The 15,173-nt window shown below is 39.1% G+C and overlaps 1 protein-coding gene across 1 annotated transcript in view; it reads left to right on the top strand.

The window, feature by feature from the left end:
* The window catches only part of LOC132027306 (phospholipid-transporting ATPase ABCA3-like), a 130,178-nt gene extending 118,629 nt beyond the window's left edge, over positions 1–11,549 (top strand). Inside the window, exons 30-32 of the mRNA XM_059416058.1 lie at positions 4,356–4,429; positions 4,813–4,927; positions 11,473–11,549. Coding sequence (XP_059272041.1) covers positions 4,356–4,429; positions 4,813–4,927; positions 11,473–11,549 — 266 coding nt within the window. The remainder of the gene's footprint in view (positions 1–4,355; positions 4,430–4,812; positions 4,928–11,472) is intronic.
* The last annotated feature ends 3,624 nt before the right edge of the window (positions 11,550–15,173 follow it).

The raw sequence follows: 15,173 nt of genomic DNA, 5'->3' as shown, positions 1-15,173 counted from the left end.
GCCCTTTCCCTCTCTTTCCAAACATAAAGCAGAAGCTTGGCAAAGATTTTAATGATGGTTTTTCATCTTTCCTTCCACTTTGTTAGGCTGAGCAAAATATCACAGAAGTTCCTATTGTATGTCAGGTTGAGGAGTTGTAAGTTTATCTTCCAAGCAATGGAAAATAGCATGATTGATTGCAGAGCAGGAATAGAGATCACAAAACAGATAAGAAATGAATGGAAGAGCAGAAGTGAAAAGCAGATATATGGGAAAATGATTACACCAGTGTTGGTCATAGTGATGGTGAGGTCCTATGACACCTGCAGATGGATGTGTCCATTACGAAGTTCAATACTCACTTAATGCATTCATTCAGCACGTATTTTTGAGTACTTATTCTATCAGACTTCTATTTCATGTGGTGTCTAAAGAAGCTGTGACGAAAAAACCCTCACGTATTGTGTGCTGTCCTAGCTCTGCTTGAAGGAATGACACTAAACTCTGACCCAAGACCTTGAGGATGTGGACACAAGAGGTTTAATGAGAATGTGGGTTTGAGACACATTCTCAACTATAAGGTGGTTGTTGCCCTGTTCTTCCTTACATCATCCTGGAGCAAATACCTATTCAAATATGACAATCAAAAAGAAACCTGGCATGGAACCTACATGTAAATGTTGATTTTTAAAAAGAAGAAATAAATATTACAAGCAAAAGTCATCTAGAATGTTTACTTTAAAGAGGATTTGCCACTATAATCAGATATTTAGAATAAATTATTCTACATAATCCCAAGGAAATGGTGTGAGTTCTTTTTTTAAGATGCAAAGATGATTCTATTTCTACAACATGGAAGATTATATATTCTGAAAAGTACCGTTGGTAAAACAAAACTAAAAATTGATCAAAATTAAAACAAATACATTTTTAATACAATAATTGGCTTACAAAAAAAAGAGAGAACAAATTTTAACCTGCAAACAGGAAGGAATAAAAAAAGAAGAAACAAAACAAAGGAAAAAGTGAGCACTTAGAAAATGCTAATTGTGGAAGCAAATGCCATTGTAGCACTGGGATCACTCTGGATCCTCTTCAGTTGAGAAGCTTATGCTGAGACTGTCATGTAAAGGGGGACCCTCAAGTGGGCGGTCAGGGGCATCCTATGATTCCAAGCAGGAGCAAGCAGAGATCCTCTCTGGAGGAAAGGATCTGAAATTTAAGCTTTGAGTGTGGGGAGAAACAGAGGATGCAGGTATGAGAGAGTGCCAGAGGAAGATCTACACTGGGAGGCTTTATTACTTTATACATCCCAGAAGACTCTCAGAAGGAATCGGACTGGACTAAAGCTAAGAAAGATATTCTGTCCCACCTCACCTTCTACATAGGAAACTCCTTCTAAAGCTTTAAGAAAAGTAATTTCATTTAAAGATAAATGACTGAAAAGATTATAAATTGTAAAAGATTATAATTGAATCCCACAGAAAAATATCATAAATAAAAGAGGATAAAAGAAAATACCTATAGACATTGAAAGAACAGCAGAGCTATAAGGCCACAAAGCAGATGAAACTATTATCTAATATTTCAACATAAGCCTAAAGAATTAAGGCAATGAATGGTATATAAGAAAATCCTAAATTCCAATTGAAAAGATAAAGAGATTAGATGGCTAGCCAACAGGGTGATATGCAGACATTGAAGAGGGTATTTTAAGTTAGACATTTCAGAAATACTTATCAAGAGCAAATAAACCACATAGAAAGCACAAGGGAAATGGAGATTGGAAAGGAGAAAAACAGAAAACCACTGAACAGAAACACAGGTGAGGTTTCAAAATAAAGTAAGCAAGAGGCAAGGCAAGGACAGTCCAACACAACAATGAAATTAGTCCAAAAGGAGAAAAGCAATGCCATAGATTAGAACACATACTAAAAAACAAACAACAAAAATACCTAAAAACTATCATTCAAGAAAATTTCCTAAGATGAGACAAACTTGTTTACTGAAAAGACAACCTGAAAAATACCAACACCACCAAGGAATTTTCCAATCTAACTGTTGTATTTTAATAAAAAAGTGGAATGACCTTTGGATCCCAGATTTAAAAAAACAAGGGGAAGAAGGAAAATTTATAAGGGAAAGAAAATTAGATTGATTTGAGGCTTTGTGACAAAACCTCTTATGCCAAGAAAAATGTAAGCCATAGTTTTCATATATAGCCAAAATGATGTTCAAGAATAAAATTCAAAAAGAGTTATAAACAGGTATTCAGGGGATATTACTCCTGATGGCTCTGCCTGAAGACTATGCAGACAAAAATTTCATGTCAACCGAGGAATGACTAGAGAGGTGTCTGCACAGGAACTATTGGTGAGCCCTGAATGTTTATTCCAGTATCTTAAAAAGATGGGACAATTTAACTTTAGAATGAAGTTAACCATTAGAACAAAATAAATACTCTATCACAAGTATAGCAGTAAGAAAAAGAACCAGCCACGAAGTGAAACACATACACACGCAGTCATATTTTGTATATTTACATTTGTATTTATATTTATGCATTTACCTGGTATATATGCATATATAACTTTACAAATTATATAGGAAGACTGTAACTAAATATATTGTTCCATTCAATATGCATAAATAGACTTAACTCCTGCATTAAATGAAAAGAAAAAAGTCAGCTTGGCTCACAGGCAAAATTCAGTTCTCTGGTAAGAAGTCAGCACTACCAAAAAACACAAATTAAAGAGGTTAAAATTTTAAAAATGGGTTTCATAATTCCCTTGCTATCCCATATTTGATCTTCAGCAATTTATTACATTTTTTATTTCAGCTTATGTTATCTAGTTGTGTCTGCCTTGTACAAGCAAATGCTATGGGTCTGATCTTCTCTGTAGATGCCTGTCTCTACCCAGATATGGGTTAGTTATTTGCCCTGAGTTTGTCCTGTCAGGAAACTGAGGGGTTCAAGAAATGCAATAATTTGCAATATGTCCAGCTTTCTTGTACTAACAGTGGGAGTGACAGTCTTTCCAAGTCACTATATCTCACAGGTGAAACTGGACCAATTTTTTAAAAAGCAATGGCCCAATGATTCTACCTACAGCTATATTTTAGACACTTGCATCCACCTATAAAAAGAGATAAGTAAAATAATATTTAAGTCAGTAACATTCACAACAGTCAGACAGTAGCCTATGTCTATCAGTAGCCTAATGGAAAATAAATTGCAGAATATTCATATGCCAGATTACTATTTAGAGAAGAAAATGAATTATAGCTATATGCAACCGCATGAATGAATCTCACAAACACTGAATGAAAAAAGAAGAAAGTAAAGAAAATGTACTAGATGATTCCATTCACATAAAGGTCAAAGGTAGGAAAACTCTACCTCAGTTTTTAGAGGTATATGCATGGTAAAAACACCTTTGAAAAAAAAAAATGTCCACAATAACAATGAAGGTATTGGTAATTTTTTATCGGGAATTAGAGGCTGAGGAGTGGGACAAGGGTGAGTCTGGGTTACTATTACTTGGCCTAAATAGGGTGAATTCATGAGGGTTTGCTTTGAAAAATTCATTAAACTCCATGCTTCAAATTTTTCGCACACAAAAAAGAGTTTTATGGGATCACGGAGGCAATACATGCATTAAAATTCACATTAAGAAAATACACTCATCCTTACGAACATGTATTTTTTAAAACATTTTGACCCCAGTATCCAATTTGCAACAACCTACAAATCATGCACTGATAAGTGTAAACACATTTATTTGTTTCAATTAGAAGTGCTTACCACCCTCTCCCCTTTTGTTCCACCAGTGGGTTCTTATTCCCAGCGAACAAAACCAGAACCCACAGCCTGACTTTGGTGACTCCCATGTATGATTTCCTCTTTCACAGGGCATGTAATAATGAAAAAGCAACGAGGCCTTGTCCTGCTCTCCTCCCCAGCAAGCACACCGCACATGCATACGTAGCCACACAACCAGAGTGAAAATCTGGCCAGTTCATATTCTCAGCACTATGTTCAGGAATAAAGTCTTTCTAATGTTAGAATTTTAGAAGGCTCAGAGTTTTTACATAGGGTTATCAGAGCTGACAATTTTATTGTGCCGGAAAGCCTGCGCTCAATAATTGCTATGAACTCCACATAATAAGACTATTTCACCAGGAATAAATCCAAAAGTAATTAACCATGCCATATATATCAAAGAGAGCAGGTTATTTGACCATGTTCCTTTTTGTATTAACAATGTCTATTCATCCCTCTATTGTGAATAATTAAGCTAATGTAACAATATTTTGGAAATTTAAAATGATACATGCAAGATTATTCATCTATCCTGTCTTTCATTTCTTAGATAGTGTATTAAAGCAGGAGAATCAAGGGATCCTTACCTACTATATTCCCAGCAAGGACAAGAGCTGGGGAAAGGTAATGTAGAAACCATGACCTTCGAACATTACATACTAAGAAAGCACCAATGATTGGGGGGGGGGTAATTTGATATCCAAGTATGTGTAATGGGAGCCTGACCTTGTATGAGGAGCAGAAAAGTAACGTAAAGTATGTTATTTTCCAAAAGTCCCTAGAGTTTAATTGATTTGTTCCTTAAATCCCATTGTTAGTCTATGTCCATTAAGAGAATGGGGACAGAACTGCTTCCTTCCTTCTACATTTTCTTGTCTCCCCCTTTTGTCCTCCAACATTAACTTGACAGGACTTGGAGGAAGTGCGGGAGAGGCTTATCTGGGTTGGGCACTGGAAGGGAGGACTATAATGGTAACTGCACTTTTTTATTGCTGTTGTTACTAAAGGTGTTTGGTATTTTGGAGGATGCTAAAGAACAATTCAATTTAGAAGACTATTCCATCAGTCAGATAACACTGGAACAAATCTTCCTGGCCTTTGCTAGCCCGGAGAACACAGAAGGTGATTATAAAGAAAAGGTACCATGAGATTCACTCCCAACCAGTGACACTTAGGTCTTTCCCAGACTCTCCATCTACACATGGACACACAGATGGGCATCACTATGTGTGGGCATATCTTGATAGAAGTATATTTACATAATAAAGACTCCCTTTCCCCCAAAGAACATATGTCACTCTTCTGTAGATTTACATGAGTGGCCTGTGCATACAGCACATCCAAATCTAAAGACATTTGTCGAAATTCCTGTTCATTTTCCTAGCAATATAAAAGAGCGTCATTAATCAGGGTAGGGAAAGGACCTATTCCTGAGCATTCTGAATGTTTAAACAGAAACATTTAGAAATGGCGGTGCTGTCAGATGGGACAGCTTGAAAAGCACGAGGATGATGGGTCAGTACTCGAGTTATGGCTAAGAGAAGCATTAAGCCTGTATCCGATCATCTTTCCCATGACTGCACACATAATTTTATACCAAAAAGGATCTAATTAAAATCAATATCAAAGTTTAAGGGGTAGGGTAAGTTGGGTTTTTATTTCCAAAACTCAAACCAAGATTCTTCATTTGTAAGAGAATCTTTGTACCAAGACATTTAGTGTGCCAAGAACAGAAAGCAAAACAGTGCTCTAAAAACTGTGTGTTTTCTTCCCTATTCTCATCCCACTTCTGATTAAGAGGGAAAGAAGAAGAAGAAATGAAGAGGGAGAAGAAGAAATGAGAGGGAGACAGAGAGCTCTTCCTCAAATCTTGTTTGGGCACATGGAGTCCCCCCATAAGCCACATGAGAACTCTCATCACGCTCAAGATTCCTGGGCAGATGAGCAGATGAGTAGGGATGACTGTTGTCCAGTTGCAAGACAGAAGGAGTCCATGAAGCTACTCTATTTTGAGATGGTTTGTTTAAGGTTTCTAGATTCTCATTTGGATTTTGTGAGTAATAAAATAATACCCAGAAGCTATTCTGTGTTTTATTGTTTTTAGGTATAACTCTTTATGGGTTCCACTCCCACACATGCCATACATTACCAGTGATTTCAGTAATTGCAAAATTTGTTTACAAGGCTTGCCACCTTTAAAAGGGGAGAAAGAACTCATTTGATTAAGTTATTACTTGCATCTGGTCTCACAGCTGGGATCAATAATGACTCTTTTTAATACTCCTTTAATGTGGTACTCTCTTTCCCTGTCCCTCCCTATCTTACAATCCACCTCTTATCTTCCAGCAAGAAACAAACAAAAAATTGTAGGCCTGTTCCTCTACTAAGCACTTAGCATGCATTGCATCATTTAGTCCTACTACAAACCTCTGAAATAAGTAGTGCAGCTATTATTATCCTCACTGTACATGGAAGACACAGAGGGGTGAAGGATTCATCCAGGGTCACCCAGCAAGCAAGCAGGAATATCTCTTAAGAGCCTGGAAACCACACAGCAATTTGAACAGGGCGTTCTCTTTCTCTATACCTCCTTATAGCTACTTCAGAGGTTTGTAGTAGGATTAAATGATGCAGTGCTTCCAAAGTGCTTAGTAGAATTCCAAAAACAGTGAAGAATACACTATGGCTGGGCGCCTGGGTGGCTCAGTGGGTTAAAGCCTCTGCCTTCCGTTAGGGTCATGGTCCCAGGGTCTTGGGATCCAGCCCCGCATCTGGCTCTCTGCTCAGCGGGAAGCCTGCTTCCTCCTCTCTCTGCCTGCTTGTGATCTCTGTCAAATAAATAAATTCTTAAATAAAAAAGAAAAAAAAAAAGAATACACTATGGCTGAGGGAAAATACTCAAGGAAGAAAGAAACTTGGAAGAAGACTCCTACCTAAGGCTGGGATGCAGACCTTGGAAAAGGTAAAGTTGGTGGGAAGTTCCTTGGCCTTGGGTTCAAGGCTTTTCCACACCTGCGGAGCAAGCAGGAAGTGCCCCCATGGGGCACAGGCTGCCTAGGCTGGCCAACAGGGAACTGGCTGGACCTAGCAAGCAGGGAACTTTTCTGTGGTTGTTGACCGGCTGGTAGTAGGAAGGGGCACCTGCGAGAGGCACTGAGTATCCACTGTTAATGAGGGTGGGCCTGTAGGGTGAATGCTGCGAAATGTCCACACCTGCTGCTGACAGCAGCGAGGTGATAGCAAGAAGAATCAGAGAAAACACCTGAACTTGGAACAGCAGCCCTTGGTCCTGCAGGGTCCCTCCAGCACCCGCTCCCAACAAAGCTTAACCTGATCCTTCAAGAGCCCAGCTCCATTTAGCGCTGAGGCCGGAACCCGATACCTGGTCTAGTAGGGAAGAGATCTGCCCAGAGTTCAGAACCTGGGCTTCCCAACCATCAAGCTACAGTGGAGATGCCTGTTGGCGGGGAGGATGCGCCAAGAGAAGCGGCCATCAATGCCTTGTCGCAGCATGAGAAAGGTGGGGGGCTGAGGCCCACTGAGTGGCTGGTGGGTCAGGGCAGGGCGCGCAGAGGACGCAGTGGGGAGCGGGGGGTCTCCACGCGCGGAGCGTGCACGGGCAAAGGCGGCGCATGCCACCCGGGCGAGGCGAGTGGCGACGTGCCTCAGATCGGGTCGCTCTGCATCTGGGCTTTGCGGGCCCCTGTGCCAGCACCTCCGCAAGTTTTCTGTTGATGCCCACAACCTTGAGTAAGAGTTTAGTGAGGCCTCGCGCTCTGAGGGGTCCCGGGAAGGGTCCGGGTGCGCACGTGGGAGAGGGAGACCGGCTGGAAAGGCGGTGAAGCCCGAGTGCGCAAGGGCTGCAGAGAGTCAGGGGCGGGGTGGGGACTGGGCAAGTGCGCGCATGCGCGAGGAAGGGAAAGGCTCAAGCTGCCCGTGGCAGGGCGGTTGGGGCAGGCGTTGTGAGGAGGCTCGGCGCCGGTGACGCGAGTTCCTCTGAGGTGGAGGTGTGGCCTTGGCGGTTTCGAGCCCTGACGGGTGAGTGTGGGACCTGCCTACCCCTCTGTCTTCTCCCCACATTCCCTCGGGGAGGCGGAAGGTGCTCCTGAGACGGCCCCTGGAGGCCGACCTGGCGACCCCACTCTGAGCGCAGGGCCCGAAAGTGTGGCAACACCCCAAACCCCCCAAATACACTGGAACCCTCCACAACCCTCTGGACTCCCCTCCGAAATGATCCCCAAATCCCCTTGCGTGTAGTATACATAATATTTATACATAATATTACCTTATACCTCACTGTCGAATGTCAGCGGCCGCCACACCCAGTGCCGACCCTCCACCCCGTTTTGCTTTTCCCTCCCTGGACCTCACTCCCATCCTTTCCCTCTCCAGGTCCCCCTGCATTGGAGAATGCACCCAGGGCTCCCCAGTGGGGGAGAAAGTGTCCTTCCCCTCAAAAACACCAAAACAAGCACAGGAAGTGAAAGCCACTTCTCTGGACCCCGAAACTCACAGAGAAGCTAACCAGAGCAAATTAAACAAAATTTGCATTTTGGCTGTGCCAAGTATTTGAAAGCCAGGGCTCTGGAGGCACATGTTGTGGGTCTAGGCCTGGGGAATCCCAATTTATTTGCTGTGTGACTGTCCAGTCAGCTGGGGCTGCTGTAACAGAGTACTGCAGGCTGGGTGACTTGAACACAACCAGTGTACTACTGACAGTTCTGGAAACTGGGAAGTGTGTGATCAACGCTCCACGCAGATTCAGTGTGTGGTGAGAGCCTGCTTTCTGGTTCAGACAGGCATCTTCTCACTGTGTCCAGGGCGGAGGGAGCAAGGGAGCTCTCGGGCGTGTGTCAAAGGACACTAATGCCATTCATCAGGGCTCCATCCTCATGACCTAATCACACGCCACGTGTCCCTGATGGTGATACCATCACACTGGGGTTAGAATTTCAACAAACCAATTTGGGGAGAAGGGGAAGACAGACATTCAGATTATAGCAATGACCTAATAATGTAAATTAGGTATTGTCTAAAAGAAACTGGATACCACTTGTACTCATCTCTGAGGGTAATTTGAATTATTTCAACTGATAGAACCTAGTAAATGTTCCGTAGGTAGAGGAAGGGTATGGAAGTTAAGTGCTGCAGGAAGCTCAAGTGTCTTAGTTCTCCTCTGCCAAAGTGGAAATTGCATTGAAATAAGGTTGACCAGTAGAACACATTGAGTAGCTTCCTGAAGTTTGTTCCTGTGGTTCTCTGTGATTAGGCCGTGTGTGTTTTTTATTGGTGCCTGTTAGAAGCTAGCTCCTACACTCCTATAGAGACTGGAAAGGGGTGCTGTCTTCCGGCAGGATTACATTACATTACAAAGGATGACTCCCAGGTCCTTCAGAGAGTGAGTTTGGGGTGGTGAAACAGGTAAGAGGCTCCTTAAAAGAGTTGCATATGTTTTAGACAGAGAAAGGATGTATAATTAAAGGTTTTCTAAAGGGGATACCCAGAGAAAAGGGTGATCAGGACTTACAGCCAGGGAGAGTCGTATATATGGTATTAGTCCAGCTCAGAGGAACATCCAGGCCATCTTGGTCACCTCATTTTATGCAAAGTAGGCAGAAGATTTAAAAGGAAAGATACTTTTGTTTTAGCAGAATTAAGAAAGCTGTTGTGTTTCATTCAGAACAGCTCAGTGCTTTTTAGAAAATAAAATGAAGTATAGTGAGTATATGTCTCATTCTAAGAATTTAGGACTGTAAGGAATATAATGGCTTAATTTTCAGTAACTCCATTTAATTGTTTTTTTAGAGACCACACATCAGTAGGTTGCCTTAAAACTTTTTAGACACACCAGCTTCTCTTCTCCTTCCCACTCCAGGGTTGCATCCAAGTTTGGGGTGGACAGGAGTGGGTGTGCATTTAGTATTTAAGGCCAGATTATTATAGATGAACTGGTTCCTAGCCTGGCTCTTGTGGAGTCAGACTTCCTCTGCCTGAAGATTCTCCCAGATCTGTTCCTCGGGATAGTAAAGAAGGTGGGATGACAGGGTATTAAGAAGCTTTGCTTTTCCTCTTTGTGCATAATTTCAAATCATTTGTGTTACCCTAGAAAGGGTAATTGGAAAGAACTAGATTTTGTCCTTTTAGGCTTAGGTGTTCCTCTCTCTTTTTGAGACCGGAAAAAAAAAATTTTTTTTTTGAACGGGGGATGGGACACTAAAATTGTATGAAGTTGGAAACTTACAGTTAATATTTTGAAATATTACCCACTATAAGAGCAAGTGAAAGAAGTTCTTGGGTCAATCAGTACATCGGGTAGTTCTTCAGATTTATAACTCCCAACATCTGAAGAAACGATTAGAAAAATGGTACATGTGCATTGTAGAGAACTCAAGTTCTTACAGACATAACAAATTGTAGAATGTGTTAATCTATATTTCACTCTTGAGAGACAAATAATGTCAACAAATTAGAATATATACTGCCATTTTTCTTCTCTCTACATAAAATAATATATATGTATATCTTTACAAAAAAGTATTTATATCAAATAGAATGTTTTTCATCTTTTCCCCCTTCACAATATATTATCCTCCCATTATCCTCACAGTTTTTATCCTCCTCTTTGAAACAGATAAATAGGATTTTACTGAAGGGATTGCCATTATTTATGTAATTCTATCTGTGTACATTTTATCTTACTAATTCCAGTGTTCTGGTGAATGATGACCTTTCTGTATGAATCTTTGTTTTGCTTTAAACCCCTTTATTGTTAATGTAGCAGACACCTACTAAGTGTCTTTTATCTACCACTGAGGGGTAATATTTACCCTTATGTGAAGCCCTACCTTTTAATGAAAAATTCAAGAATGGCATAATTGCACAGTTAGAAGACTGTATGAATTATAAATTGATGTTATGCCATTGTCATGTAGACAAAACACCTGCCATGCCATTTTGAATAAGGTTAGTCTTGTATTAATTGAGGTGTTCAGGATTGCAGTCTTTAAATAAATAATGGGCAATGTACTAGGCTTCATGTTGTTTGGGACCCAAAGGAAAATGACACTAGCCCCACTATAGGGCTGTCAAAGGTGTCTTGTCACAATCTTAATGCTGAAGATTGTTTTTTAGCCTCCGCGCTTAGTATATAGGAGCTGTAATGATATTAAAATTTTTTTCACTTGAAGTATAATTTACATAATATGGAATGCCCAGGTTTTGAGTGACAGTTTGATCAGTTTTGAAAAATGTATACCTCTGTGAAGACACAGACCATTTGTATCACAACAGAGAATATCCTCCTGCCCCTTTGTTTTCAACCACCACTCACCCTGGACACCCTAACCCTTGATAGGATTTTGCCTCTTCCATGAATGCAATCATGTGGGATGTACGTTTTGTGCCTGGCTCTTTCTTCTTATGCCCTTTCTCACATCCTCCCATACTTAGAGTACTGCTCTGTTTTATGTCTCTGTAATTTTGTATGACTTGTATTCTAGATAGGAGATCTTTATCAGATACATGTATTATAAACATTTTATTAATTATAAACATTTTCTTTTTCTGGCTTGCCTTTTAGTTTTCTTAGCAGTGTCTTTTGAACAGTAAAAGTTTATTTTTTTTTATTACTTACGTCCAGTTTATTTTTCTTTTGTGTCCTAAGTCAGAAATCTTCACATATCAGATTTTGAGGATTTTCTCCTGTTTTCTTTTTAAAGCTTTAATTTTTAGGCTTTTAATATAGATCTGTGATATATTTTGGATTCATTTTTATGTGTGGTATGAGGTAAGATCAGTGCTCATTTTTTTTCCCATACACATACCCAGTTGTCCTAGCACCATTTTTTGAAGTCTTTTCTTTACCTGTTGAATTTCCTTGGTAATTTGTAGAAAATATTTGACCACAGTTATGTGGATCATAAATATCTGATTGTATTTCTGGACCCTTATCTGTGTTGTTGGTCTGTTTCTGTCTCTTCACCAATACCACACTATTTTTTTTTTCTATTTTTTGGTGCTTATTTCGCCCTTCCATTTTAGAGAGATTAGCCCTTTGCCTATAAGTTGCTAGTTTTCTCAGTTTGTCATTTGTTTCTTTAATTTACTCATGTTAACCGCACAAGATGTACTTTTTAAACATGTTATTTTATGAAACTTGTATTGCTAGTGGATTTTACTTCGTGGAGTCTTTTCCCACTCCCACGTTTTATCTGTTTCCAAATGACCATTTATTCCAGCAACATTTAAAAAAAAAAATACATCTTTTACCCAGTGAATTCAATGTTACCTACAACATATCCTGAGTTTCTCTATGTACTTTGGTTTATTTCCAGACTTTGTATTTTGTTCAATTTCTCTGGCTTACGATTAATGTACTAGTACCACTTTTTTTTTTTTTTTTTAAACTAGGCTCCACAGGAGCCCAGTGCAGGGCTTAAACTCAGGACCTTGAGATCAAGACCTGAGCTGAGATCAAGCATCAGATGCTTAACCACCTGTTCTACCCGGTTGCCCCTACCACCCATTTTTTTTGTTAAGATTATTTATTTATTTATTGACAGAGAAATCACAAGAAGGCAGATGTAGGCAGAGAGACAGGCAGATAGAGAGGGAGAAGCAGGCTCCCTGCTGAGCAGAGTGCCTGATATGGGGCTCCATCCCAGGACCCTGGGATCATGACCTGAGCCGAAGGCAGAGGCTTAACCTACTGAGCTACGTAGGCATCCCAGCTATCACCCATTTTTAAGTGTAGAGACTTTATAGTATGTTTTAGCATCTGGTAGAGCTAAAGTTCACCTTATTAATCTTATTTTTCAGTATTTTCCTAGCTGTTCTTTATTACCTTTCCAAATAACTTTAGAATGAAAGGATACTTACTGGTTATTATTTTCATTGGGATAACATTAAATATATGTGGACTTTGGAGAAAAATGACATATTTATGATTTTGGATCATCCTATTGAAAAACAAGGAATATTTTTCTAACTGTTCAAATCTGTTTCTGAGTTTTACAAGAGGGCTTTATTTATTTTTAAAGATTTTATTTATTTATTTGAGAGAGAGACAGAGAGAGATCAGAGCATAGAGGGAGAGTGAGAGGGAGCAGCAGGCTCCCCACTGGACAGACAGACTGACATGGGGCTCAGTCCCAGGACCTGAGATTGTGTCCTGAGCTGAAGGCAGATGCTTAACCGAATAAGTCACCCAGACACCCCTATAAGAGGCCTTTAAAGTTTTCTTCATATAAACCTGCAGCATTTTTTATTACATTTATTTATAAGATTTTTGTCTTTTTGTTGCCATTATAAACTAGAGTATTCTCTTTATGTCTTGTAATGAGTTTTTTGTTTATAAGTTCTGTGTATATGAAAGTTACTGGTTTTTATGTTATATATGTCACTATAAATAAGTAAAGTTTTATATCCTATGAAAATTCAAAAGATTGAATTTTTTTTTTAATTTAAGTTTTAGTTAACATACAATGCAAAGTTGGTCTCAGGAGTAGAATTCAGTGAATCATCGCTTTTATACAACACCCAGTGATCATCACAAGTGTACTCTTTAATACCCATCACCCTTCTAGCCCATTCCCACCTACCAACCCTTAGTTTGTTCTCTATCTTTAAGAGCCCCTTATGGTTTATTCCCCCCCCCCCCCACTGTCTACTTCCCATATGTCCATCTGTTTTCTTTCTCTGACTGACTTATTTCACTTAGCATAATACTTTGGAGTTCCATCCACATCATTATAAATGGCAAAATTTCATTCTGTTTGATGACCGAATAATATTCCATTGTATATTTATACCATATCTTCTTTATCCATTCTTCAGTTGATGGACATGTGGACTCTCTCCATCACTTGGCTATTATTGATAATGCTGCTATAAAGATCAGGGTGCATGTATACCTTCAAATCTTTATTTTTCTGTCCTTAAGAAGATTAAATTTTTTATTTTTCACATTGGTTTTCTTGGGTCAAGCAATTATATCTGCAGGTAGAGATAGTTTTACTCTTGTTTTGTCTGATTTCATTGTCTAAAATCCTAATACATTGTTAACCTGTAGTGGGAATAGTAGCCATCATTATTTTTTCTAAAGTGGGGTATATACATTTTACTGTATTAGGACATATTCATGAATTGCTATTGGTTTTTAAGTGATTTTAATCAGGAACAGAAGTTCAATTTTGTCAGAGGCCTTTTTAAGAAGGTAATTATAAGGTCTTTCTAAGAAGGTAATTATAAGACTTTTCCATGTGAGATATATTAACATTGTGAGTTCCACAATAGATTTTCTAATAGTGAACCATCTTTTTTTTCCTGGAATAATGCCACTTGCTTATAGTATAATTTTTTTAATACTTGGATTATATTTGGTAGTATTTAGAATATCTCATTGATATATAAGTGGAATTATGTTGTTTCTTTTGGGGGAGTTGGGTTTGCTTCCTAAAAATAACTTGATTGTTTCACTTCTATGCTCTTGAAAGCTTAAGTAGTGTTGGAATTATCTGATTATCAAAGGTTTGACAGAATTTCCCTATGCTTTGATGGAGCATTATCTGATTATCAAAGGTTTGACAGAATTTCCCTATGCTTTGATGGAGCACTTCTGTTTCTTCACTGAAAATTCATATATTTTATATCTCCATGAGGATAATTTTGGTATAAAAATTGAGGTTCCAGATGACTGTATAAGCTTCTTTCTGTGAGATATCATTGAGCTCTGGCAAGGACAAAGGAGTGCATAAGAATTGTGGTCTCCCTGCTTACATTCCCTAGGTCCACGTACTTAGCCTCTAAGTGTGTGAAACCTTATGTCTGTCCCTCAGATTGAAACTCTAGACTAAGTAAATAGGCCTGTTTCACAGGAAAACTGAGCTTGTTTTGCAGTCTCCTGTCAATGCAGTGCCCTGGCAATCGTGGTCTGCCAAGAATTATCTTTCCACTTGTTACAGTCCCATGAATTTAGATTTTTTTGGTATTACAAGTATTTATATTAGTGTATTCATGGATATTTTCCTTATTGCATGTACGTATGTGTTTTATTTGGCTAAATATATCATTGTGAGACCATTCATGCCATCATTCTGTGAAAGAATTAGGATTCAGCCCTCATAGCTTCAGGCATATAACCATTTGGAGAAATGGAACCACATCTTATATTTGAAATGTATTAGAAGTTCATTAGATACCAAGTAAACAAATATAAAAATGAAAACAGGTGGAATTTCTTTATTTCCAATATGTAGTTATTCCTGCTATCAATATTTGAGGCCGATTAAGAAGAACATTAGGAGAAAGAAGTAATTCTGTTATTTGCTTGATGTTCACATTATTAGGTGACTTAATATTATAAAACCTT

This window comes from Mustela nigripes, chromosome 11, assembly GCF_022355385.1.
Source record: "Mustela nigripes isolate SB6536 chromosome 11, MUSNIG.SB6536, whole genome shotgun sequence".
Lineage (NCBI taxonomy): Eukaryota > Metazoa > Chordata > Mammalia > Carnivora > Mustelidae > Mustela > Mustela nigripes.
This window is presented reverse-complemented; position numbering and strand designations above follow the sequence as displayed.